At 39.3% G+C, this 26,149-nt stretch overlaps 1 protein-coding gene across 10 annotated transcripts in view; it reads left to right on the forward strand.

The window, feature by feature from the left end:
- fat3 (FAT atypical cadherin 3) overlaps window positions 1-22,132 on the forward strand; it is a 572,050-nt gene extending 549,918 nt beyond the window's left edge. For 5 of the 10 annotated variants that reach the window (XM_062974528.1, XM_008108100.3, XM_062974527.1 and 2 more), the window contains 6 exons: window positions 1,183-1,336; window positions 2,021-2,673; window positions 6,016-6,129; window positions 9,629-9,688; window positions 13,796-13,831; window positions 14,443-22,132. In XM_062974528.1, the coding sequence (XP_062830598.1) occupies window positions 1,183-1,336; window positions 2,021-2,673; window positions 6,016-6,129; window positions 9,629-9,688; window positions 13,796-13,831; window positions 14,443-15,068 (1,643 nt within the window). In that variant the 3' untranslated portion in view covers window positions 15,069-22,132. Of the gene's footprint in view, window positions 1-1,182; window positions 1,337-2,020; window positions 2,674-6,015; window positions 6,130-9,628; window positions 9,689-13,329; window positions 13,406-13,795; window positions 13,832-14,442 lie in introns of all 10 variants that reach the window. The other 5 variants (XM_062974533.1, XM_062974534.1, XM_062974535.1 and 2 more) reach the window with 4 other exon arrangements.
- Window positions 22,133-26,149: the final 4,017 nt, after the last annotated feature.

Below are 26,149 nucleotides of genomic sequence, written 5' to 3' on the forward strand. Positions count from 1 at the left end.
AAGTAAAATATGCATTCAATTTAGAAATGGATGCCTTCTGGCTTACATCAATAGCACCGAGAAGGGATGCATGCCAGACTGAAAGCCAAATCAAATACAAAAATTCCATAGTTCATATGCTCCACACATCTGATGACCCACTCAGTAGAAAATAGCCAATCAGACACATTTGTCACCAGATAAGACCACTTATGCTGTTAGCTTCCTGACTGGCCTTCCCAAAGCAATACTTTGAGAGTGTCGCAAGTTGTTCAAGCTTTTTGTAGTGATAGATACAGAAGTCTGCCCATCTCATTTTCATATTTCACTAGAACAGTATTCAAAACTTCTCCACCTTCTGTTTGTTTTTGGGTATATTTCTTTTTCCAAAAGGAAAAACGGGTTCAGGCATTTTCTAATGTATGTAATAATGTATGCATTTCCCCATTGACTAATCATTTTTAGTACTTTCACATTTTAGTCCTGTAATTTTTTTTCATATGAATGCATGGCTTTGTGCCCAATTTTTTCTTCTTCTCAGTACTTCACATACCTCAAATATGTAGAGATGAGATGGGCCAGCTATTAAACATAGCTAACTGCTCGCAATACTTCTGTGCTTTAAAATCTGTACTGTTTCATATAGAAGGCCCTTGGACTGTACTCAAGATTTTTAAAAACAAATATTGGACCTATTCTCATAGTCTTTTCATGCAATAACCAGCAAAAAAAAAAAAAACGAAACTATTTGCTGGGTTTTTTTTTACAATGTTTGCTTCCGCAGTGCCCCCCAAAACAATTGGCTGAAAATTGGCCAAAACGAATCTTATATCATTGGGCAAGATCCAAAGCAAGTGGCCCCCAGTTTTCCTGCAGCTCCTTACCTTTGGTTTAAAAAATGTCTAAACAGTGAGAATAGAATCTTCAGAGTCTGTTTCTTAGGATCATTCAGACACAACATTTGGATTATTGATGTAAGCAATATTGTTTGTATATGTTTCTTTAGAATTCCAAAGGTAAAAACAGAAGATTTTCAAGAAATCTAATGCTACACTAGAATTTGTAAGCCTACCACTAGAGGGAAATAGAGATCCACATATGTACACTAACCATTCTAATACAGTACATGATAATCATGTTGAAGAAGCCCATTTTCTCTCTGATGTGTTTATTATTTCTTCTTCTTTTTAAAATGACCTTTAGGTTATCAGTGCAGTTGCCTCTCTCAGTTCACAGGGCGAAACTGTGAGTCGGAGATCACAGCCTGCTTTCCAAATCCTTGTCGCAATGGTGGATCATGTGATCCTATTGGTAGCGCGTTCATCTGCAGTTGCAAGAGCGGGTTAACAGGAGTGACGTAAGTAAACTCATACAACCTGTTGATGGATGTCTCAGGTTGATCTACCTTGTACAAGTGACCCATTCAGTCCCTACTACCAATCCATAGCACTTGGGACATCTTGCAGAAGAAAGGTTAGAGAGCTGACACTTTTGAGTTAGACCTCAAAAGAAGAAGGTCCAACCAAATTTCTTTCTTTGATTATATAGCAATAATCACATAGCATAACAGTTTGGAAGTAGCACATTACAAGTCATGTAGTCACCTGTAGTAGGAATTCTCTAGGTGTTCCAGCACCACCCTTTGGCCAACATCTACTGGACGTTGCCAATAGAATTACATTGAAGGATGTAGAGATTTCTAAAGAAGTATTATATCTAATAATCACTTGGTCTTCTTTCATAACTGGAGGAAGCTAACTGTAGAATCACACTGGAGGATCTAGTGTATCCTATAGAGAACATTTTAAAATCAAATCCGTAAAAGTCAAAATTGCAAATGTGGCAGGACAATTGTTGTTGTTAATACCTTGTTTTAAGGATTGAGATGCAAAGCAGCTCACACTTTAAAAGCAATATGGAGTTGTACTGTACTTCTACAGCAATGAAAACACTAAAAACATACTTTTAAAAATAACTGTTCCAAGCTCTGCACAGTGCTTCCCTGAAATCCCTCATCCGCTTCAATTTGTTTTCCCTTCAGGTGTGAAGAAGATATCAATGAGTGTGAGAAAGAGGAGTGTGAAAACGGTGGCTCTTGTGTGAATGTATTTGGCTCATTTTTGTGTAACTGCACCCCTGGATATGTTGGTCAGCACTGTGGGTTGAGACCAGTGGTTGTTCCTAACATCCAAGCCGGACATTCCTATGTGGGCAAGGAAGAGCTGATTGGCATCGCTGTCGTCCTTTTTATCATCTTTTTGTTAATCGTCCTCTTCATAGTTTTCCGTAAGAAAGTCTTCAGGAAAAATTACTCCCGGAACAACATCACTTTGGTCCAAGATCCAGCTACTGCTGCTCTTCTTCACAAAAGCAATGGGATTCAATTCAAGAACATGAGGAACAATTGTGATGGGCGCAATATTTACCAAGAGGTGGGACCACCCCAAGTGCCCGTGAGGCCGATGGCCTACACCCCTTGCTTCCAAAGCGATTCCAGGAACAATTTAGACAAGATAGTTGATGGACTTGGAGTGGAACATCAGGAAATGACAACATTCCATCCAGAGTCTCCTCGGATCCTAACAGCAAGGCGGGGAGTTGTAGTATGCAGTGTTGCCCCCAACCTACCAGCTGTATCTCCATGCCGTTCTGATTGTGACTCCATCAGGAAGAGCTGGGAAAATGGCACTGAAAGTGAGTAGTTCAGGCAAAGATGAATGTGGTGTTTTAGCCTGTGTAGTGTTATGGATAGACAACTGAAGTAAGACTGGGAAGACTCAAGATCTCATCACATTGAAGACCTTATGCTGGGGGGACAGCTGTGGCATCCATGGGACAGCGGGGAAATTGGCATCAAGTGCCCCGCATCGTCCCCTTCCCCATCAAACTGGAAAACGTCCCCTCATGCTGTCCCCGGCTTAGCTAAAGAGAACATGGTTAGTCACCCGTGTTCTCAGGGCTCCGTTCTACTATTTCAGGATGGAGCCCCACCAGAAGTAGCCCTGCGTCATGTGATGGACTCCTACTATATCCGTCTTGGCTTCATCCTCTAAGTGTTGTAGGACAGAGCACTGGCCCCATGTGATGACATCATAAGAATGCATTTGCAATGTAGACTTATTGCAGTTTGACAGCGCTTTAACTGCTATGGTTTGAGGCTGCAGAATCATGGGGCTTGTAGTTGTAGGCCTTTTGCCATCTCTGCCAAAGAATGCTAGTAACCCACTAAACTACATCTTCCAGAATTCCATTGAATTGATCCCTGACAATTGAAGTAGTGTCCAACTACCTTCAATCTATATTATAGATGCATCCTCAGATTCAAATGTCCATTTAGCCATGAAGCTCACTAGATGGTCTCATGATTAGTGATGTTATTATATCCCACCTTTTCATCAGGTAATTTATAACAGATTTCTAAAAATAGTTACAATTGGCAAAATACAGACGTTTACAGGTCATTAAATTATGAAAAAATTAAATAATTTCAAAACATAAGTCATTTTTAAATGAGAAAAATCAGTATAACAAAGGCCCCTTCTAAACAGCTGTATAAAATCCAGATTATCCGCTTTGAACTGGATTATATAGCAGTGTAGACTCAGACAATCCAGGTCAAAGCAGATAATGTGGGTTATCTGCCTTGATACTCTGGATTATACAGCAGTGTAGAAAGGCTCAAATATTGAACACAGTATGCAGGTAAGAAAGACCTTCTGCAATCAGTTCTCAAAGTCTTGTTGTAACAGAAATGTCTCTACCTGTTTGTGGAAAGAAATGGATGGGGCCAGTTTAACCTTTCCAAGGGAAATTCCAGGACTTGGGAACAACCACTGAGAAAGTCCTCTTCCATGTCTCCACCCAATTGTGGGACAATTAAAAAGACCTCCCCAGCAAACCTCAAAACACAGTCAGGTTTGTATGGGAATACAATCTTTTAAAAAATCACAAGGGCCATCCAATCCATCCCCTTACCATGCAAGAATACACAATCAAAACACTCCCAACAGATGACAAAGAACCTGGGCTGTCACCTTTTCTTCTTTAATAAACTTTACTGGGTTTCTATGAGAATGTGCATATATGAAAGAAGAATCATATAAACTATGTTCACCTTCTTGGAGCAAAGACAGGATATAAATTTAAATCAAAAATAAATAAATGGATGTTGCTCTACCATTTTTGCATATATCCCACCATCCCTCGAAGCAATCCAAGGTGGTGTTCACACCCTATTCCTGTTTTATCCTTACATTGCACTCTATGACATGTTAACCTGAGAGGTTGTGTCCTATCCAAGGTCACATGTCATTGTCGATTTCTTTGTATATTTATGCCCATATCATTCTAAAGACGTGGATGGGTTTCTATAAAATGAAAGTGTGTCCATTAAAACTGGATCATATATTTCATGGTATATAGGCAGGCATGGTGCAGATAATCAAAGACTAACTGAAATAAATGACCCATAACGTAATGGAATATTGTAATGCAATGTTCATGCCAATAAAACCTACGTATACGCATGTAACAGTACAGCTACAAGATTTAATTGAGTGATCAGTTAGACTAATCTGTTATTTTGATTCTTTTTAAAAAGCAGATTAAGGGTGGAAAGTGCCTCCTTCAAGTTAATCTGGCAGTACGTTTTTAAACAAACATTATAAAACCTGCAAGTGGCAAGCTGCATCTGAAAGCATAATTGTCAGTCTTCTCCCACGCTAGACATTGGGTGCATCTACATTATAAAATTATTGCAGTTTGACACCACTTTCACTGCTGTGTCTTGGTGAGATGGGATCCTGGGAATTATAGTTGGTGAGCCACTTTTGTTAACCTTTAACCAAAGGTTAAAAGCTTTGTAAAACCCACAATTCCATAGCATTGAGTCATTCTTTTTAGTTTTCCAACCTAGTTTCTCACTCTGTCACAGAAGATATGTTTGAAGTGAGAATGTAAGAGAGGAAAACAGGTGAAATATTGGGGAAAAGAAAACAACATCTCAAGAATTGTTTTCAATCTTGAATTTGCCTCCTTGCCCCAAAGAAACACTTACGTCTTTAGAAGACATTGCATCTACCCATATATTAGTTTATTTGATGTGGATATATACTATATATATACTCAAGTATAATTCTAGAAATTGTATTCAAAGAAATCATAAAAATGCTTGGGTTAACTTATCAGTGGGTCAATGTAAGTACTGTATGTTAACTCTTATCCACCGTGGAACCATCCCATTCTCTGAATAGTATGGAGAAAGGAGAAAGCACAGACCATCCTGGAAGAATCTAAAAGATGCACCAGTCCCTTCAGCCCTCTCCACCATGGTGCTACTTCTGACTTTTTTGAATGCCTGGGTGGGAAAATGGCGACTGTAGACAAATCCGCAGGCCCCTGAATCAGCATTGGTGCTTTCTCCTCTCCACAAAATGACCCTCAACATATACATAGGCCATACCAAAATTTTAGCCTCATAACCTACTCACGACTTATCTGTGCAGTTGACTTATACATGAGTAAATACAGTAGGTATAGTAGATGTAGACAACTAGACATAAATCCCATTCTTATTACCAGCAAGAGTAGTGCCACTAATTCAATTAGATTTTCCCAACTGCTCTATCTGGATTCCTTCAAAGCATACATATCAGCACTGATGACCAGCTTCCTTGTAATGATAATCAACTGCTGCAATTCTCTTATTTTTAGACTGGTTATATAGCATGAATGATGGGCCTGTTGATCCCTGATAAGTTAGACAATTGTTTCTTTCTTTGCAGATTTTTTTTGTCAGAGATCTCTAGTGCCTCACCAAACTACAAACCAAAGGATTCCATCGGATGCATCCATGGCAATTAAAGTGGGATTATAGTACTGTAACTGTACAGTGTGAAAGGGCCCCTGTTGCATTGAATTAATGTTCTATGGAAAAGGGAGCTGTCTATCACATATTTTTAGGGTTTAAGACAAATATCTGTGTTTCTATTTTACTGATTGGCTTTTATTTTATTATATATATTTTTGCATGCATAGGCAAAGGAGTTGATGACATTGAAGAGGTGACCTGTTTTTCAGGAAGCAATAAAGGCAGCAACTCTGAAGTGCAGTCACTCAGCTCTTACCAATCAGATTCTGGTGATGATAACGGTAAGCATATTACTATATTATGTCTGCTTCTGCCACAGCAAAGTTTTATTGTGTTTCAAACATCTGAAATATTGACTGTTTTAGAAGCTGAGAACAGCATTATCTGTTATTGATAGCTTTGAGTGTAATCTGATATAAATGATGGTTTAAATCATAACCTACACCTGTCATTCCTAAGATTTGTTGTACTTAAGATAGCTATTATGGTGTCTTTGTTTTTAACAGGCCATTGTATTTTCTTACTATAATGAGGGAAGATACTTAAGAGCTTTTACAGGGTTAAATTTCCAAGAGAATGTTCAGAAGGTTGACACAAAAGACTGCCTTGCAGTATCTATTATTGAATGTTCAATATGTCGGAGAGTCAATGCCAAAACAAGTAAATACTTAAATCACATTTGTTGCTGCCAGATCACATTAATACACTATATTGCCCTTTTCTGTTATCATCTTGTTCCCATCCAAGCAGTAAATCTGAAGCAGAGTACAAATGGTCCTCTAAATTTGCTGGGGTTAGGTGCCCAGGGCTCCCACAAAAGTTAAAGAACCTCAGATTTCTCTTGATTCCCCACCACCACCAAACCGTATTTAATACACACACACAAAGTAAAATCCATGGAATCAATCCACAATGAATGTCTTCAAGGCAACAGGGTTCCTTCATAAGACAGATGTGGGCAGCTGGTGGAGCTTGCCACTGCTGTTGCACTACACCATTTTTAATAGAGACTTCGTGGTGCATTCGCAGTCTCTCTTAGTGTTGCGAGGCTTGCAGTCCTTATTAAAAATGGCAAAGGGCAACAGCGAAGTCATGAGCAAACAATTCATAAATAGTTAAAGCCACAAATCTGATTGTCTGACTTTCTTTTCAGCATGGCGGTTCCCATGCAAATCTAGAAAATCACTATACAAGTCAACCATTGTAAAAGGTTGGCTTTCCAGCAGTATTACATTGCTAAATTCTGTAATCTCATATGAGGGATGGCAAGTTTTTCAGCATTTCTGTGCCCGTAATCTCTCCCATCCTCCTCTGCTCCTTTCCACCTCCCACCCCATTGGCAGACGCTGGCCAGCTCAAGGAGAAAACGAGGGAGAAGACTACATTACCCAGCAACCGTCTGTTCTGTTTCTCACTCTTTTCCCCTCGTCAGCCAATGCCTGCCAATTGGATCGGAGGCAAGTGGGAAGTCGGAGGTGGGAGGTGGGAAGGAGTGGAGGAGGATCGAAGAAAGTCTGTTGCCCAACAGGCTCCAGGGTGACTTCCACTATGTAGATTCCCCTTGGGTTGCCATTAGGTAATAAGGGGAAAAAGAAGGAGAAGCAGAATGCATTGGTTGTTGCACAGGCATCAATGAGGAGGGGTGCATTACAGCAAGTTCTTTTTTTGTTTCAAGTTTTTCAAATTTGAGGTACACATTAGATTCAGTAGTGCACTATACACAAGTAAATATGGGTACATTACAAGTAATTATGTTAACTGATAATCTACTTTGGCTATTTAGTTGTGTGTTCATAAATGAGTAACATGTCCTGGAACACACTCCACCCTAGCTTTTCTTAACAGCCAATAGCAGCATCAAGGAAGGATCTCTGTTGAGTTGCTAATTGGGACACAAAGCAAATGATGTTGCCAACCCTATCACCAGAAAGTGAGTCTGCCATGAGGAATTGTGTCAGTGGCCCTGGTTCTGAATGTATCATAACCTTATTCATTGTTCCTGCTTGCACTCCAATTGGCAGCTGAACAGACCTTCTTTAGGTGAAGTGGCTGCTGGGTATTTAGTTGGGCTGGGGATGGATTTATGTATTCTTATGATAAAGCTGCATAGTTTTGTTGAATATGGAATGGTAAAAACATACAGTAGTTGCAAATACATAACTGCAAAATTAAATGTCAGCCATTATGTGTGATATGTTACTTTGTGGGGAAAGGATGCCATAGTGATGTTTCCTATGTGAACTACAATAACAACTGGTAAAGTCATTAAGGGTAATTTCACTTCCCATCTTTGCTTATCAAAGGGTCATTTGGGAGATAGGGCCAGCTTTGAATTTTTAAGTATGTGTATATGTGTATATTTTAAGTTAATGTAAGAAACCAGTACATGAATAATATGTACCATGTTTTGTTAATGAATTTGGTTATTGTGAACATTCAAGTTATTCACTTACCCTAAAGTGAAGCTATCATGGAATTTTCTGGCCAGGATTTGTTTAGAGGGGGTTTGCCATTGACTGCCTCTGAGGCTGGGACAATGTGACTTGCCCAAGGTCATCTGATGGATTCCCAAGTCTAAGCATGGATTTAAGCCTCCTGAAGTCCTAGTACACATTTATGCTGACCACTTAATGCTAAGGACTCCCAAATTAGCTCTGTGGTGGCCAAACTATGCATAGACTGGATTCAGGCAACACAGCCTTGACCTATATTAACCAAAATTAAGGATTGCTCCAAATTCTGGCCCAGAATCTGAAGCAACCTACCACTTTGGGCCAATGTAAACAGTTGGGTTGGTCAGAGACTAAACTAGCTGCAAGTATTTACATGACCGACCTGTGTTCTCCAAGCTCAGGCAGCTAGAGGACATGGATGGCATTTATCATCCCCTCCCGTTCTCCTTGTCAGGGTGGTTTCCGAGCATGACATATATTATTTCCCATCACCTGCACTGACATTGGACGGGGCAATGGGGTGATCAGGGAAGGTAGGAGTGAGAAGGGCGGTGACCACCAGGTGACTCTGGGCAAGTCACACTTTCACAGCTTCACAGACAATGACAAACCCCTCCTGAACAAATCTTGCCAAGAAAACATCATGATAGAATTTCCTTAGGGTTGCCATTAGTCTGAAATGACTTGAAGGCACACCACTACTTGCTAATGCAATAATTTAGTTATAATCAATAAATATATTATGGTTGTTTTCAAATGAAAGCTGCTTGAATCAAGACTACAGAAGTTGATCATTTTTTTCTGATGATAGTATACAAGAGTAAAAGCATTGCTACTGGAGGATGGGAGGTGGGGGAGATTTAAATCAAAGGACTTCCAAACCATCTTGTATCTTTACGATTGCCTAAAAGATCATTTTTGCATCAAAGATAGCAGCTTGCCTCCAGGGGCCTTTAAGTAAGAATTAATTAAAGATTAGTGTCAGGTAGACCAGATCCTGGTCTGGTTAATTGAATGTGCTGGACAATCCTGGCTGAATTTATCAACTGATATTCATCACCACATATGAGCTCTCTGAAAGTGCTGCTTTTAAATGTATCTCTAGCCGCTGTTCTGTTATAGGCATGAGATTATCTGAAATTGAAATGTCCTTCAAGTCACTGCATAATTCATGAATGCTGTGGGCCATCATCTCTCTATTCAACCCCCCCTTCCAAACAAGTCTTGTCTGTGAGAATTTAATATTGGTAACCTTACAACGCTGTGTGTCATAAATACTAATATGAAGCTGTCCTTCCCTTTATTTCTGCTTTCCTTCTCCCACAAGCTTCCATAGTGACTGTCATACAGCTTGTCAACAATGTAGTTGACAATATAGAAAATGAAGGTATTTAATCTTTTAACTTATTTATCCTGCACTGCCACCTTTTTATTATTTTTTTTAATCTTGATGTTTTTCTTGTTGAAAGACCATGGCAGAACCTCATTAACTTGCATTGTGACTAGTCTGGCTAGAGCGAACGACTTCAATTTTCAGGCAAACGAAAGAGGACAAAGATGCACAAGAAAGTCCAAGAAAGAAAATTTTATATATAGAGAGAGAGAGTGTGTGTTGTGATTTGGCTTGTCTGTTTCAAGCCCAAAGGGTTTGGAGTTTGTTTTTTCCCAATCCAAAATGCATTTCTTTTTGCAGTGAAATTAGTCTGTCAAGATGGGTCCCCAAGGAAAATGCAAGCAATGCACCACTTCATTTAGCCAACACATTGTGCCTCCCAGGACCAAAATCCAGGCTGTAGGTCCAACTAGAGTAAGCAGATTAAATCCATGGCAACCTTATAAGTTGGTTTTTACTGCCAGTTTGACTTAATCAATAGATTTATTGGGGCTAATTACTGAAATTGAGCTGAGGAAATACCTATTGGTAATAAATAATGGACACGCAAGGAGAAAGCTGGCAAGCCTATTTAGTGGTTTATCTGCTTTTCTATGGAACCAACTTAGCAATCTACATGTGGTGCCTTTTGTTCCTTTTGTACATTCTCTCAACTGAGAGCCCAATGGAACATTTCAAGGCAGATGTATGCATTGTGGCATGAGCTTTTGTGAGCCAGAGCCCATCTTGTCAGTGGTATTTTGCAGGTAATCCTTACATCTTGTCATCCCTGTACAATTGGCAGAGACTCTGCCTTTGCTGCAGGAGTGAGATTGAATTCAAGAGTCGAGTCATTTCTGTTTTCTCCAAATTCAAATCCACTGTGCCTTTTAAGTGCTGAAAATCCCTTCCATGTTACATGAGTTCTAACAGTAATTTTTCATTAATTGAATCAAGAACTAATGTAGTAGTTGCTGGGGGGGGGGGGGAGTCTGCTTTGCTAGGACTATCATCTGCAGTGCTAAAACTTTGCACCACCAAATCCTTTTAAGGGTGCATCTGAATCAATGCATTGTAACACCACTTGAACTGCAGTGGCTTATGGCAGTTGTATCATCATCACCTTACTAAAGAGTGCTGATGCAGTTTCAATCCCAAGATTCAAAGTGCATTAATTCTGCAGTGTAGATGTACCTAAGACCGTACCAAGAAAGTCTTGATAAAAGCATACTTAATTAAAACTGCCTTCTTCTCAGCTTTGTTTTGGAAATTCAGTTGGACAGAAAAGCAATGAACACTACTTCTAATAAAACACTACTAACGAAGACAGTTAAATTCCACTGTCCCCTCATTTCCTCTGTTATTGTTACTACATAACAGCCCCTCTCTCAACTTGTCTACCCAGGTGTTTTGGACTGTAACACCATCAGCTCCATCAATCATAACCAATGGTTTGGGGAAATCTGAGCCCAAAACATCTGTAAGGACTTAGGTGGCAAATACATGTCAGAGTAAATGATGATCTGAGCATAGGTGGCCTGATGTTCTAACTTTGGAAGAGGCAATTTCATAACTGGTTTGGGCAAATTGTAGCACGATTTGCTTTCTCTTTGCTTATCCCTCTTCTGAAACATTAAATCCAGGAATGTCCTTAATTTAACACGTTAGTAGGAGCACAAGTCAAACTTGGATGTAATGTCCTCCAAATCCACCCTTCCTTCCACAGATTCAAGCCAGGATTTTTTTTGTGAGAACCATCAAGTCATTATTACCACCAAAATTAATTTCAACTTGGTATGCCTTGGGCCTGATGTGAAATCTCCTGGTTGGGAACTTCTATTAGGGAAGTCTCATTAAACCATTTGGAAACCTCTATGAATTTGGAGATAAGCTACCTTGATTCAACATAGGAAATGGTAGTCACTTTGAACTTTGGGCTAAGCATGTCAGCAGGTTAATGAGGTTCTGCTATGTAAAGCAAGATAACTGCACAATAAACCCATACTAAGGCATGCTACAGTATGACCACAATGAGTGGCATGTGGACATAAAACCAGGGACGCAAGAAAGGCCCTTGTGTCCCACCAACATAATGCTCTGAGTCTGTTGGGTTTTTGTTCTGTTTTTAGTTTTGGTTTGTAAATAGTCAGGGCCGGTTCAGACAGTGCTACCTGAGCTGCAACCACTGGTTATAGAAAAGAATATAAAAAGAGCCATGTTGGATCAGACTCAAGCCCTATCTTGATCAGCATTATTTTCAACCAGTTGTCTATGGAAAGTTCTCCAGCAAGATATGAATGCAAATGTACCCTGGATATCAGATTCCCCAGTATCTAATATACAAAGAGAAACATTCTCAGAAACTAAACGTATAACGCCCATATCCATGTGGGATAAGTTTCAGACTACGCATATACATGTGCAACAATATAGCAAACCCTACTGAAATGAAAGTCTTCTGTCCCAGGAATACTATAGAGTTGCTTGGAAAGGACATATTTTGGTGGGTATGAATAAATGAAACCACGGATACCAGTCCTATAGATATAGGAGTCGCAATGTACAGCTAATCTGATTAGTGACCATGAATAACTCAATAATTTAAAAAGCTATCCAAGGTGACAGTCATCACGTCATTTTGGAACAATGAATTCCACATTTGAACCAAAATACCAAGCAAAATCATTCATTTTGACTGGAGCATTTGCTGAACTGGGGAACACCACATCCCAGTTCCAGTGTCCGTGTTCCAGTTCTGCTCTCACATTTAATCAGAATCCAGTGAAAAACTGAACAAAGAAAAAACAAGTCCTGATACCAAGACATAATTCAAACAAACCAGAGGATACTAGCAGTTAGATCATACAGGTTGAATATCCCTTATTCAAAATTCTTGGGACCAGAAGTGTTTCAGATTTTGGAATATCTGCACTTGCACAAACATTTATAATGAGATATCTTGAAGCTGAGACCCAAGTCTAAACACATAATTCATTTATGTTCCATGTATACTTTGTACACATAGCTACAGAAGGCAAATGTTCCACTATCTTAGCCAGTTACGTGGAAAATTTTGGAGTATTTTAGATTTCAAAACTTCAGATAAGGGATGTTCAACCTGTACTAATTACTAGTTTGCACTGGTTTTGTTCTCCTTGCTTCATTAACTTATCGCCAACCACCATAGGATTGGTATTGCAGAAGATAGGTTGTATCAGAAAGGAGAAATTATCCTGCAATCTGGTTTTTATATTAAAAACCCTACTTCTGTAACAACAACAAAATAAGATTCAAGGTTCCATAATTCAGAATAACACAGGCCACATTTCCTGAGAAATAAAACAAGAGAAACTATACTGGGTCTGCTCAGGAGATACATTTCCCCAGTCAGGGAATATGTAGGAGGACAGCCAGATTTCCCATCTGTACCACCAATAGCAGCTCAATGGGCAGACATTAGGAGCTTATAGTGCTTATTTCCGTTTTGGCAAAAGAAGCTAGGTAGTATAGCATCCATTCTGCATGCTTGTTGTTTTTCTGGCCACTTGGCCACCCTTGTTCCCAATGTGGAAAGTGATATCTTTCGCTAGGAGTGGACTCTATGGTGCTTGCTTCCAGTGGCCCAATTGACTGCCTTTCTATTCTGTTCTGTTCAGGTTGTTATACCGTGCCCCTCACCGTGGTATCTGAGCGTACTTGGGCCCAGATTTGTTTGAACCGGCCCTGAAAATGGTAGACTCTTAATTTTTTTCTGTTTCTCACTGAGCAAAAGAGAAATAAACCATTCATCACCTTTTTTAAAAACACCTTATAGACTTTTAAACATGTATGCCTGAGTCAGTTTTGCATGTTTGATTCAAATAATTTAAATAATGTATTCTTCCAATTGATGCAAATATGATATTTCCAGTTGTGGCTATATAGGTGTGATTAGAAAAAGCAGATTAATTTTTAACCTTAAAGAAGCATGGCTTTAAAACTATTTGTACTGATACTTTGTCAGGTGTGTTTTTATAAGCATATGCCATATTGTTAGAATTTCCGCAAAGCATTTGTTTAACCCAGTATTGATTTCAGACTTGGGAATTTCCAGTGTTGCTTTTTTCACTTTGTATTTAACAGTGTCTGGTATGGACCAAGGACAGAACTACAACAGAGGTGATTTTCTGTCTGCTTGAAGGCTAAACATTTAACATGAGACTAATATGTTTAATTTGGTCTCTATCTTCTGGGTCATTATGCATGTCAAAGCATGAACAGTGCATACTGTGGTTTTCTTTCAGGGTTTTGCTGGTTCTTTTTCATTTCAGTATCAATTATTTTGTGTTGGCTGTATTTTTAAACATTCCTTCCTCAGACCAAGATCTTGAAAATAAAACAGCAGTGAGAGCATGCTGCCTTCTATTAATGTATATATATTGAAGCACTTTTCTAACAGACAGATGGATTTTCACATCTCCAATGAGCAGAGTCTTGTGTTCAAGTTTAGCATTTTAATTTCTCAGACTTTACTTTCTTTTCTTCAAAATGGTTGTATTGTGCTGAATGTTATCATGACGTCAGGTTGCTTCTTTCCATCTCAGCCAAAGCATGGTTGGCCAGTTGTTGTTTTTAAAGAAACGACTACGATGCATGTCTTTTATTTGCATATGCAGCTTCATTATTCTGAGGCCCAAAGCGGTTTGTTTTCAACCAGATGCATGCCATAGATGTAGGCCAGTATTCTCTGACCCTTCCCCAATCATGGTGGGTTTGTTTTTCTTCTGCAGCTTATCACTGGGACACTTCTGATTGGATGCCAAGCACTCGATTATCTGACATTGAGGAGGTGCCCAATTACGAGACCACAGATGGCAGCTCAGCACATCATGGGAGCACAAGAGAGCTGGAAACAGATTATTACCTTGGTGGCTATGATATTGACAGTGACTACCCTCCTCCACAAGAGGAAGAGTTTCTTCACCATGACCAGTTACCACCTCCTCTTCCAGAGGACTACCCAGACCAATATGAAGTCCTTCCTCCATCACAGCCAGTCTCCATGGCCAGCACACTTAGCCCGGATTGTCGGCGACGGCCGCAATTCCACCCGAGCCAGTACCTCCCTCCACATCAGTTCCCCAATGAGATGGACAATGGCGGGTCTCAGACTGGGAATGAATTTAGTACTTTTGGTGTGGGCCCAGGTCCAAATGCAGGAACCATTAGTGGAGCAAAGAAGCCCTTATCCTTACACAATTCACTTGATGCATCCTCGTCCGATGTTTCGGCGAGCTGTGGCTTCGATGACTCTGAGGTGGCTATCAGTGACTATGAAAGCATTGAAGAGCTCCGCCTGGATCATCATCACATTCACATTCCTTTTGTGGAGACCCATCAGCAGACTCAAGTGTGAAGAAGCTGTTTTAGTTGCTGTTGTTGTTGCTGTTGTTTGGTCTCATTCATAGCATAACTGTTAAGAAGAATGTCTTTCTCCCTAAGAAACTAGATCCCTATAAGGGGCAAGGTGGAAAGCTAGCATAACCCATTTTTAACTACTGTACACACATACTCTCCAAAGAGCAAATGGTTGTCTGAGAATATTGGTTACCATTCCTACTAGAGTGGACCCACCGAATCAATTGCTGATTGGTAAGTCTACACTTACGTCAATCCCATTGATTCATTGTGTCTATCTGGCTGAGCCTAGCAGTTGCATTTCCCCTGGTGTCTGCTGTTTACTGCTGGTAGAGAGGGGCAAACATTTGGTGATGGACAGTTTTATTCCTCCCCAGTTTTATGTGGAGTATTTTACTATTAAAAGTGTTACATGGCTAAAATACTTGCAGAAGAAAAGTTTTTAAAAATTAAATTACTACTGCATCTCAACATAGTTTTTTTAAAACACATTAATGGGCCAAGATTAAATTAGCTGCTAAAGCTACAGTGATGTTGAAGTCCTTTCCAAACAAGTTATTAGCAAAATTACTCATGTATGAAAGGATCACTTTCTTTGGTGTTCTATACAATAGATAATTATGGTAGTTATATATAAACATGAGCCTGCAGCCCTTACTGCAGAAGAGAGATACCTAGGTACCATGTTGAGTAAAACAGTATTCTGCTTTGCACCTATCCCCATTTCCTCTTATTCAGCAGTATTTTTATTGATGTGAAAAAATTCTTTAAAAATCAGAAATTGTTGTATTTAAACTGTATGTTGCCTCTTGCACTGTTTGCTTTTCTGCCACAAGCAACTGAAGTGGCCCATTTTTGCTACCTTTCTGGGCTTTCTTTTTCTTCTTGGATATTAAGGGGTTTGCTTTGAGCACTGTTCAATTTAAAAGAGCGGCAAAGGAAGTACTCATCCTTCCCTGAGTGCATTCAGCCATCCAGAAATCATACCGAAGAAGTAAATTGTTACTCTTGGAGAATAGTCATGGATGAATGGATGCTCTAACAGGTTTTTCAGGCCCCTGCCTTATCCTGATTCCCGTCATCACAATGTTAATGGGTGTTTCCAGTGCATCCTTTCCAAGGATGCAGGAATTACACTTTAAAGTCTCTGTCTCATTAAGTTAACCAGCAACCAATTATTTTTGGAGTAAAAAATATTTCTTCCTTCAGTTGGCAATACAACAAACAAAATGGAAGTTAAAAAACAAACAAGTAAGCAGTATCACTCCATGTAATACTTTTAATAGTAAAGGAACTCTGAAATCGACATCCTAAACTTGGCAATTCATTATTTCACTGCCCCCTTTTGCATCCTGTAAGAGAATGGTTGCTAGTGTTTGTGATGCAACAAATGATTTGGTTAAAACCTTGAGATGTGTGTTAAAAATGGGTTTGAGCCAAGACGATAAATTGTCCACATGTATTTTCCGCTTATACTTCAAGGTTAATGTACTGATCCTTTTCTTCCTTCTCTGCATTGACCCGAGTGCCATAGAATCCATTTATGATGTGTTTCATGAGATGTTTCTCAAGCTCTCCTCAGCCTCCTGATATTTTCTGGGCAGTGAGAATCCAGAACATGATACTTGAACTTTGCGTCTCCTAGTTGTGAATAAACTAAAGAATAGATTTTTCTTCCAGATTCAAAGTAGTTCTTCCAAGCAAGTTGCAATCAGGGTTGGTTGAAAGTGTGCAGTTAACTCAAAAATTACTTGATGAGGTCTCTAGCTTACCTTTGGGTTGGCCTGATGGAGAGGCAAAAATTAATTATCTAGAGCAGTGTTTCTCAAACTGTGCTCCTCCAGATGTTTTGCACTTCAGCTCCCAGAAATTCCAGCCAGCTTACCAGCTATTAGGAATTGTGGGAACTGAAGTCCAAAACATATGTGCCATTTGTAAGCCGCCTTGAGTCCTCCTCGGGGTAGAGAAAAGCGGGATATAAATATGGTAAATAAATATGGAAGTGCACAGTTTGAGAAACTGCTCTAGATCCATGGTTTCCAACCTTTGATCTACTAGGTGTTTTGGACTTTAGCTCCCCAAATTCCTGACAGTTGGCAAAACTGGCGGTGGCTTATGGCAATTGAAGTTCCAAACACCTGGAGGACCAAAAGTTGGGCACCACTGCTGTAGATGGATGGGTGGATGAGTTGCTATGTGACAGTTAAAAGACCAGTGAACATTTGTTCCAAATTTTCAAGCTCATTGCTACAGTAGAGAATGAGCTAGCTTCAAGTAGACTCCAATGGGACACTGAACTCTGAACTATTGTTTAGTTGAACTATTGAGCTTGATGTTTTCTATCCCCCGCTAAGTAATTATAAAATAATCCTTTCCGGCTTTCACTTACAAAAAGAATCTTTAGCTAATGCTTCTCTGGAACACTTAATATCTAGGATTATTTTTATTTTAATGTGTATTTGTACTGATACATATCATTTTGAAGGGAATAATCTGGAACACTGAAAACCTAATGCAAGTAGCTGAACATTGTTATTTCCTGTATTTGGTGGATTATTACCTCCTCATTTTATACTAGTCTTCCACAGACAGATCCTGATTTCCTCCCCCTAAATCAAGCAATCTAGTGGGCACTTTGGATAGGGGTTATCTTTCCTTTTCTCTTTCCTTCCTTCTGTTTGTCCATACCTCCATATGCTCCTAGGGTACTTATAGTTTGGGATCCTTCCAACTGTTATCAAAACCCATGCAGTCAATCTCTCAATTTTTCGACCCCACTATCTTTTTTTTCCTTTTTTTTTACCAGCAGCTGGCTGCTTCCTTACACACACTCCTCCCCCGGAAGGCAATTGTTTGGGCTCATCCTATTCATAAGTTAGGCTCATCCTGTTCATTTACTCCACCATCATTCCTTTTAGGCTCTTTTCAGCATCTAGTAATGTATGTTAGCTGTTCTCTTGTAAGACAATTTCATTACTCTTGCTAAAAGCTCTGGACATCATCAAGAACATAGCAGGCATCTACAGATTAGCACAATGAAGAATGGACTCATATTCCTTGCTCACCTTGCTTTCTAGCCATAAAGAACACGATATTTTCCACTTTTACATGAAAGTATCAATTCATATCTTACCAATGTTTTGAAGGTTGCTGGTGTCAGCAAACACTTACTGAGAGGAACCTCCAGTGAAATCTAGTTCTAAATTTGGTTGGAACCTGATTCCACTGGAATCATTGGGGTTTCAGGAGGCCTTATTTCATAGCTATTTTATTTCCAGCAGAGACAGATTTCTAAAGTGAAGTATTTTAGAGATTGCAGATCACATTTCTACATCTTCATACAGTTTTGTGTATTCACATAAAAGTCCCATGCCTCTAGTCTTTGGAGACATCTTGGGGAAGAACACATGACACCTCTTTTCCTGATTTTGTCTTATCTACATGGAAGGAATTAGGTTTTTAAAAAACACGTAAAAACATTTCTCAAAAAGGGAGGCCCCCACCCACTGTTTAGAAAAAGGGAAAAAGATTTCTCACCCTCAGAAGTACTTCAGAATATCTCACTCTGTGTCAACTATGGTAAAGATCTAATGTCCACAACCTTCTTTTTATTCCAAACCAAATCTAGTTCTTCTTGAGATAGGCAATACAATCAGCCCTCTACATTGGCTGAGGTTAGGGGCACAAGATGCCTGCAAACAGGAAAATTTTTAAAAATATGTGAGGGAGCACTTATCTAGGCATTTGTACATCCTGCAGTGCAACTCAGTGGTTTACTTTAGCCAGAGCTTGACCATACAGTTGTACTGGATCACCTAGAGAATCCCCAAGAGGTGATCTCTCTAGGGACCTATTTACATGGGACTAAATAGCCCCATTTTGCTGCTTCTGGACAGGGACAACAGGGCATCATCAGACGACGTTCAGCAGGCCTCACCCACATTCCTCCTGAAGTGGAGGGGAAGCATGAGAAGTTGGTTCTTCTTCCACCACACAGAGGAAAGTGCTTTTCGGGTAGCTCCAACAGAGCTACCCTTTCTCTCATATGATAGGGACAGGGTGCCAACGTGGGGAAGGAGGGAGGGTGCGCAGGGTGCCACAAGGCACCCCACACACCTTCCTTTTTGTAATGGCCCCCATGAGCTGTGTGAAGAGGTCCTAGGAATCTCTAGTCATGCATCTTGATTCTGTGATCATTTTTCAGCAGAAGTTGACCATGGAGTCACACTGGAAGACCTAGGTATTCCTTGCATCAGGAACATTTTAATCAAATCCTTGAATAATCAGATCCATAAAAGTCAAATCCGCAATGTGGAGGGCCAACAGTACTACCACAAGTGGCAGGTTGAAGCCTGCATGACATAATGATCTTCTCCCAGCATCAGCATCATCATCAGCCATTTCACACTAAAAATATTCTTGCCAGTTCCCAAGATCCTAGCGTTGCATCTTTCAAATCCTTCTTCTTACAATGATACAATCCAGACCCAATGCTTCCTTAATTAATTAAGACTTAGGTAAAGTTATCTCTTCATATCTTTGTTCAACTTTTGTTCATAACTCTGTCAATTTTGCAAAGCAGCTTTAAACCACTGTGGCAGAAGTCTCAGCATATACCTTAGATGTTTCGTATGCCCATGTAATTGTCCCTTGACTCTATTAGAGAGTCAAAACCTACTTTGGAGACTTACCTGCTTGTTTCATTTCTTGACATGGACAAAACATTAATAGCACAGCTGGAAAAAAGAAAGTACTAAAAATAAAGCTGGAGTCTTCCAGAAATGAAGTTAGGCTCATTGAAGTTCTTTTCCTATGTTCACCTTAACCCTTGGGTTTATCATGAAATCTGAATTAGTTAGGAATACCTGAATCTTTTTATATTAATAGCCCCCCCCCCCTTGTTGGCTGTATCTCATTATTTAAAATAAAATCTTCATCCCCACCCTAATCCCAGGTAACTTCTGAACTAAAAATAAGGTCTTTGTGGGTTAGATTAACTCATCTAGCTTGCAGACACACTGTGAACAACACAGTTCCATAACCCCAAAGGCCCGTCTTCTGTTCATGGAAAACTTTCTTCTTTCCCCATTCTTATCTTCTCTATTCTCTATTGACATACATGCCTGATCCAGCCCAAAGCTAGATGTGTGAAAACCATACTGAAGCTACTTCCCCTGGTAGATTTTGGCATATATTTTTCAGATCAGCTTTGCCCAATTGGTGACCACCAAGGCAAATGTAGACCACAAGCCAAATACAGCTCCCAACTAGGAGAGCTGGTTTTCTGCCTGCTTGGGACTCACTTGTGACACCTAGGGAGGCAGCAATGTATACCTAAATTTATTGTTGTCTTTGTGAACGATAGGATGTGCATTTCTGCTCTGAACATAAAAACAAAAATTTCTGAACATAGTGTTATTTGTGGCATCATCTCTCTTTGGTGTGTTATGGAGCTGTGATGGGATGATCACATAAAATCTGAAGTATATTTGTCTACTGATTTCACCAGGTAAAATTTAAACCAAAAGAGTTTTATGTTTTTTAATTATTATTATTAAGAGACATAGGTTTCATCATCTATAGAAGGAGAAATGTACAATTACAACAGGGAATAGGAATCTTCCATAACGCATTTGAGGATAGAAACCATGGAAAGATCTTAATTCAGGACAGTGATAGAATCATAAGCCTTTTCACGATTATGCAAAATTTGGTTTTTGTGAGCTCATTTTGTTTTATTTGCCTAACCAAATATTTTCCTGTAACTTGACATATCTGGTAATCCAATATGGTACGACCCCCATATCTGCAAGACTGTATCCGTGGTTTCTTTTATCCACTTCCAATAAAATACGTAGGTCCTCTCTGGGCATTTTCTATGTCCTTCAGCACAACTCTCCAGTATTTGTGGACCAGATATAATTCAACAGGGTTGTTTTTTATCTATGGTTTCCCATACCTACGTGAAGTCTGGGAATGTATCCCCCATGGATATGAGGGCCGTACAGTACACATTAAGTTTGTCCATTATTTTAAGCTTATATTTCAAAGACTATGCACCAAACGGAAAGGCACTGAACATTTCATCATTTCATATGGGAGAAAGGCAAATTGGAGTGTGCAGCAATTATGTTGATCTCATCATGTAAAACATTTTTAATAAGCAATAATTTATAAATGTTGTATTACAAGGCCATAACCAGGCTCCAGCAGTTGACAGTGTTACGGATACATGGGAACTGAGCGATGGAAGTTTTAATCCTCACTTGGGTAGCTTAAACCTGTCTAGTAAGGCCTGAGCTGGGTTGTTTCCAGAACTATTTTGCAAGCCCATGTTAACTGCATTTGGGGAGGTTTGTTTGGGAAATGTGGGGGAAGTTCTCTTTGAAGCACTGTATAAGAAGGATAATTGTCTTGTAAATTTTTACCTGTTGCAAACAGGCTGGTTTGTAAAAGATGTATGTTTTTGGTGTTCAGAAAAAGGTTTATAAAATAATGTATATAATAATTTTGAAATTACCAGGCTTTTGTAGATATTCATGCCAATTGGGTTGCTTTTTAATTTTTTTCCTGTGCTCATTTGTGTATTCAGTGTCAGATTAAACATGTAAGGTTATGGCAAATTAAGAAAAAGGCATATAGATTTGGAAATGGTACTTCTTAATCACTTCAGAATGTACTGTAACTTTCCTTTGAATCACGACTTATCTTTTAACTACCACTCTTTCTGACAAATGATTTCTTAATTACTTTCGCCCCTTGAATGAATGTGGTTTTTGCACAAATGCTATTACAGACATGTTTTCTAATGCCATTTCAGGAGGTTCCACCGTTATTCCAACTACACAACTTTATGCAAAAGGGAGGATCATCTCTTCAAGTGGATCTGGTCCCTCATCAGCAAATGCATCGGTCTTTCATATTTACTGTCAGCAGTATTGTCTTGTGTTATTTTGCTATAAAATGAAAAACAAAGAAAAATGTGTACAGGTTTGTAACTGCCAAAATTTGCTAAGTTGATCGTTAAAACCAGTTTTCAAGTAAAAACAAAACAAAACAAAATGGTATTGGCTGTTTAATGACTTTATTGAAATAGATTTTTATTCTTTACATACGTGGGCATTTACTTTTGTTAACCTGGCACAGGAGGCCAAAGGGGATGTGCAAGGAATCTGCTGTAGAACATCCTTCCCCCCTGGAATTCATCTATGCCATATTTTGTTTGTGCCTGGATGTAGTGCCTAGAATCCCATTAGTGGCATATGTTTTTGCTCCTTTCTGGAGTAATAGAAAGAGGTATTCAGTACCTCCTTGCACAACATCCTTACCCAATGCAGATTTCAAGAGCAAAATGCATTGCTACAGTTGTGTACAGTATCTCCTTGTGCAACCTCTCTCCAAGGCAGATTTCAAGGAGATACTATGTACAGCTTTAGCAGTGTACTCTAGCGCTTGAAATCTGCCTTGGACAGAGATGTTGCACTGCTACAGCCAAATATTGTACCTCTTTGCCCAACATCCCTACCCAAATACATGTATAACCTGAACGGAGAGTCTATGGGGAGGTAAGTGGCTGGTGATCCAGTTGGGGGGGGGGGTGCCACCTGACATCTTGTACAAATTGCTGCCAGATACTGTCTTGCCAAGCCCCTTATCTCTTTCCTATCTCTGCTCTATCTGAAAATCTGAACGCCAACATTGTTGACATGTGTGGCTGAGATAGTGTAGCCTTTGCTTTCTGTTGCTTCAATGTACACAAACTTTGTTTTATGAATAATGATGATGATGATGATGATAATAATAATAGTAGTAGTAGTAGTAGTAGTAGTAGTAGTAGATAAAGGTAAAGGTTTCCCCTGACATTAAGTCCAGTCATATCCGACTCTGGAGGTTGGTGCTCATCTCCATTTCTAAGCCGAAGAACCAGCGTTGTCCGTATACACCTCCAAGGTCATGTGGCCGGCATGATTGCATGGAGCACCATTACCTTCCTGCCGGAGCGGTACCTATTGATCTACTCATAATGGGATGTTTTCGAACTGCTAGGTTGGCAGAAGCTGGAGCTAACAGCGGGTGCTCACTCTGCTCCCAGGATTTGAACCTGGGACCTTTCAGTCTGCAAGTTCAGCAACTCAGTGCTTTAACACACTTCGCCACCGGGGCTCCTTCATAGTAGTAGTAGTAGTAGTAATAATAATAATAATAATAATAATAATAATAATAATAATAATAATAATAACTTTATTTGTATCCCATCCCCATCTCCCCACCGGGGACTTGGGACGGCTTACAACAAAAATGGCAGCCAGACATACATAATAAATAACCAAGTATTATAACACAAGTAAACAAGATAAACACTAACAAAATGAACAAAATTACTTTAAAAATATTGCTTCTAAAATTACCTTTAGGTTATTCATATCAGATGTATATGAAACATAATTTTGTGTTTAGATTTCGGTTCTGTCTGAGAAATCTCATGTACGTATATATAAATACAGCTATTCCAAAATCTGAAAAATCCAAAATGCTTCTGGTCTTAACGCATTTCAGATAACCTGTATAAAGAATGGAACTCCTTAGCTGAGAGTAACTCCCACTGAAATCAAAATAATTTACTTCTAAAACCTAGATTTGCACACATGGGAATAAGCCTTATTGAAGTCAACCATTTAGACAAAATTAGACATTTAGGACACTGCAGTGCATTGTCTATGCAGGAAGAAATGACAGATTCTCTAAGCACACAATGCACATTTTAAGCAGCATGCCTGTTGTTGTTTTAAATATTGGCCTCGTAATTACTTCAGTGGTTAGAGGTGCGATCAATACCCTTCGATCGAACTAGAGAATTTTCATTAATAATAAAGTAGCTCTTACTGTTATGCTATTCCCTGGCACACGGTTGTCTTTTGCTCTGAGCAGGGTAATTATATTTGACTGGCTAAGTGATGTACAGCAGAAAGAAAGCAGGCATTTTCCTTCCAGCCTGCAAATACTGCAGTTGCAGGGCACTGCTGTTTCAAAGAGAATAGGATTTAAATTTGAGCTCTGCCAGGGACAGAAAAGGTGGAGAAAGGAAATACAGCTAATTTGTAGATATTTGCTGTTTATTGAAACATCAATAATGGCTGTGTGATAAGGATTTGACTATAAGTTGCACAGTTTCCAAGTTTGAACAAAATCTTAGAAAATTGGTTTTTCCAACTACAGTTGACACTCCATGTTTGCAGGTTTAACTTTTTTTGGATTTGAGGATTAACATGAGCTCTCTAGGAATATCAAGATGCTTCAGAGCAACTCTGTCATCAACTTCTGCTGAAAGGTGATCATGGATTGTACAATCTAAATATTCCTAGAGAGGTTAAAAAAGAGTATTTTTATTTATGATTATTTTCCCACTTTCATAGTAGTCCTGTAACCCCAGTGAAAGTGAAGGGTTAACTGGAGTTTCTTTCTTTCTCAGTGGGTTTCCTTTGCACTATGGACCTACTTTTCGGCAGTAGCACAAAAAAAGGAACTTAGCAGTGTTCTTAGCATCCAGAATTTTTTTCCTTCCAATGGGTCTCCCCGTTTTGATTCCCAAAATGTTCTATTCCTGACATTATGTCAAAAGTATTTTGGGAAATAAATGTAGCAGCTCTCAGACTAAGACAACTGAAAATATAAAAACTTCAAAGCCAAAACATAGAAGACTGTGTGTGTGTGAATTGATAGGAGAATATGCTCTCCATACCTTATGGGAGACAATTCTAAATACACAACTAAATGGAAATAATTCAACAATTGTTTTTTATGACAGCTCTAAGGTCAACCGATCACTGGGGTTTCTAGGGCTGAGAGTGAGCTTTGATGGCCAAGCAAGAAATCAAAATACTCATTTCAGGTGTAGTCCAGGTCAAAAATAGTCTGAACTTGTCCCAGGAGTTTCAGAGGTGTCACTGACCAGGATAGTCTACATCAGGGGTCCTCAAACCTTTAAAGCAAAACACCAATTCATGGTCCCTCAGACTCTTGGGACCATGAATTGGTCCTATGCACACTGCACATATCTTATTTGTAGTGAAAAATATTATGAAAGAACAATACAATATTGAAAATGAAGAACAGTTTTAATCAACTAACTTGTTTTTCAATGGGAAGTGTGGATCTACTTTTGGCTGATGAGATAGTTATGTTAATTAGGATTGTTGTTGTGTGCCTTCGAGTCATTTCTAAGTTAAAGGTGGGAGGCAGGTAAATGACCTTGTAGAGCCGCATCTGGACTGCAAGCCTTAGTTTGGGGACCCCTGGTCTATATGATCCAGCTGGGTTGAGGCCAATCCAGTCCATCTGGACCATCACATTAGCTTTACATTCACTGTTGCTGAAGGGACATGAGACACAAGGATTGCTTCTGGACATCATGGTGTTGTATTCCAGAGCTGGAACCCCTCTGACCTTAAAACACCACACCTGATGGGTATTATCAGCAAGCAGTTTATTGAAGAATATATAAAAGCCAAGCAATAAAAAGGATATAAAAATATAGTTCAAAAAGGTATATTCAAAATGTAACCACTAGTTCATAACTTCTAAAGTACAAAGACAAAACACATGGTTCAAGGTTGCAAATTCCTTCCAGCTCTTCATTTCTTATTCTATGGCTGATGAAAATTCAGATTATATCTTATTTCAGAAACTTCTGTCTTCTGTATGGGAAACTTTGAGCCCTATAATTTCTCATAATTCCTTATCATGTGTGATATTAATTGAGGATTTCAGAAGTTCATGTCCAAAACATTGGAGTGTCCAATGTTCCACAAGCTGAATATGTTTGATCCTTCAAGTCATCTATTAACTTATGGAGATTCAATTACAGGTAATTTCATCGCATTTCCTTCAACAAAGAATACTCAAAGGCAGTTTTGCCAGTTCCTTCCTCTGAATATAGCCTACAATTCCTGTTATACATTGGGAGACTCCCATGCGAGCACTGACCAAGGCTGGCTGTGCTTAGCTTCCAAGATCAGCCGGGATCTGGCACCTTAGGCCCATAGCTCAATCTATACATTAGTAATGCAGACACTAATATTC

Source organism: Anolis carolinensis, chromosome 3 (assembly GCF_035594765.1).
Source record: "Anolis carolinensis isolate JA03-04 chromosome 3, rAnoCar3.1.pri, whole genome shotgun sequence".
Taxonomy (NCBI): domain Eukaryota; kingdom Metazoa; phylum Chordata; class Lepidosauria; order Squamata; family Dactyloidae; genus Anolis; species Anolis carolinensis.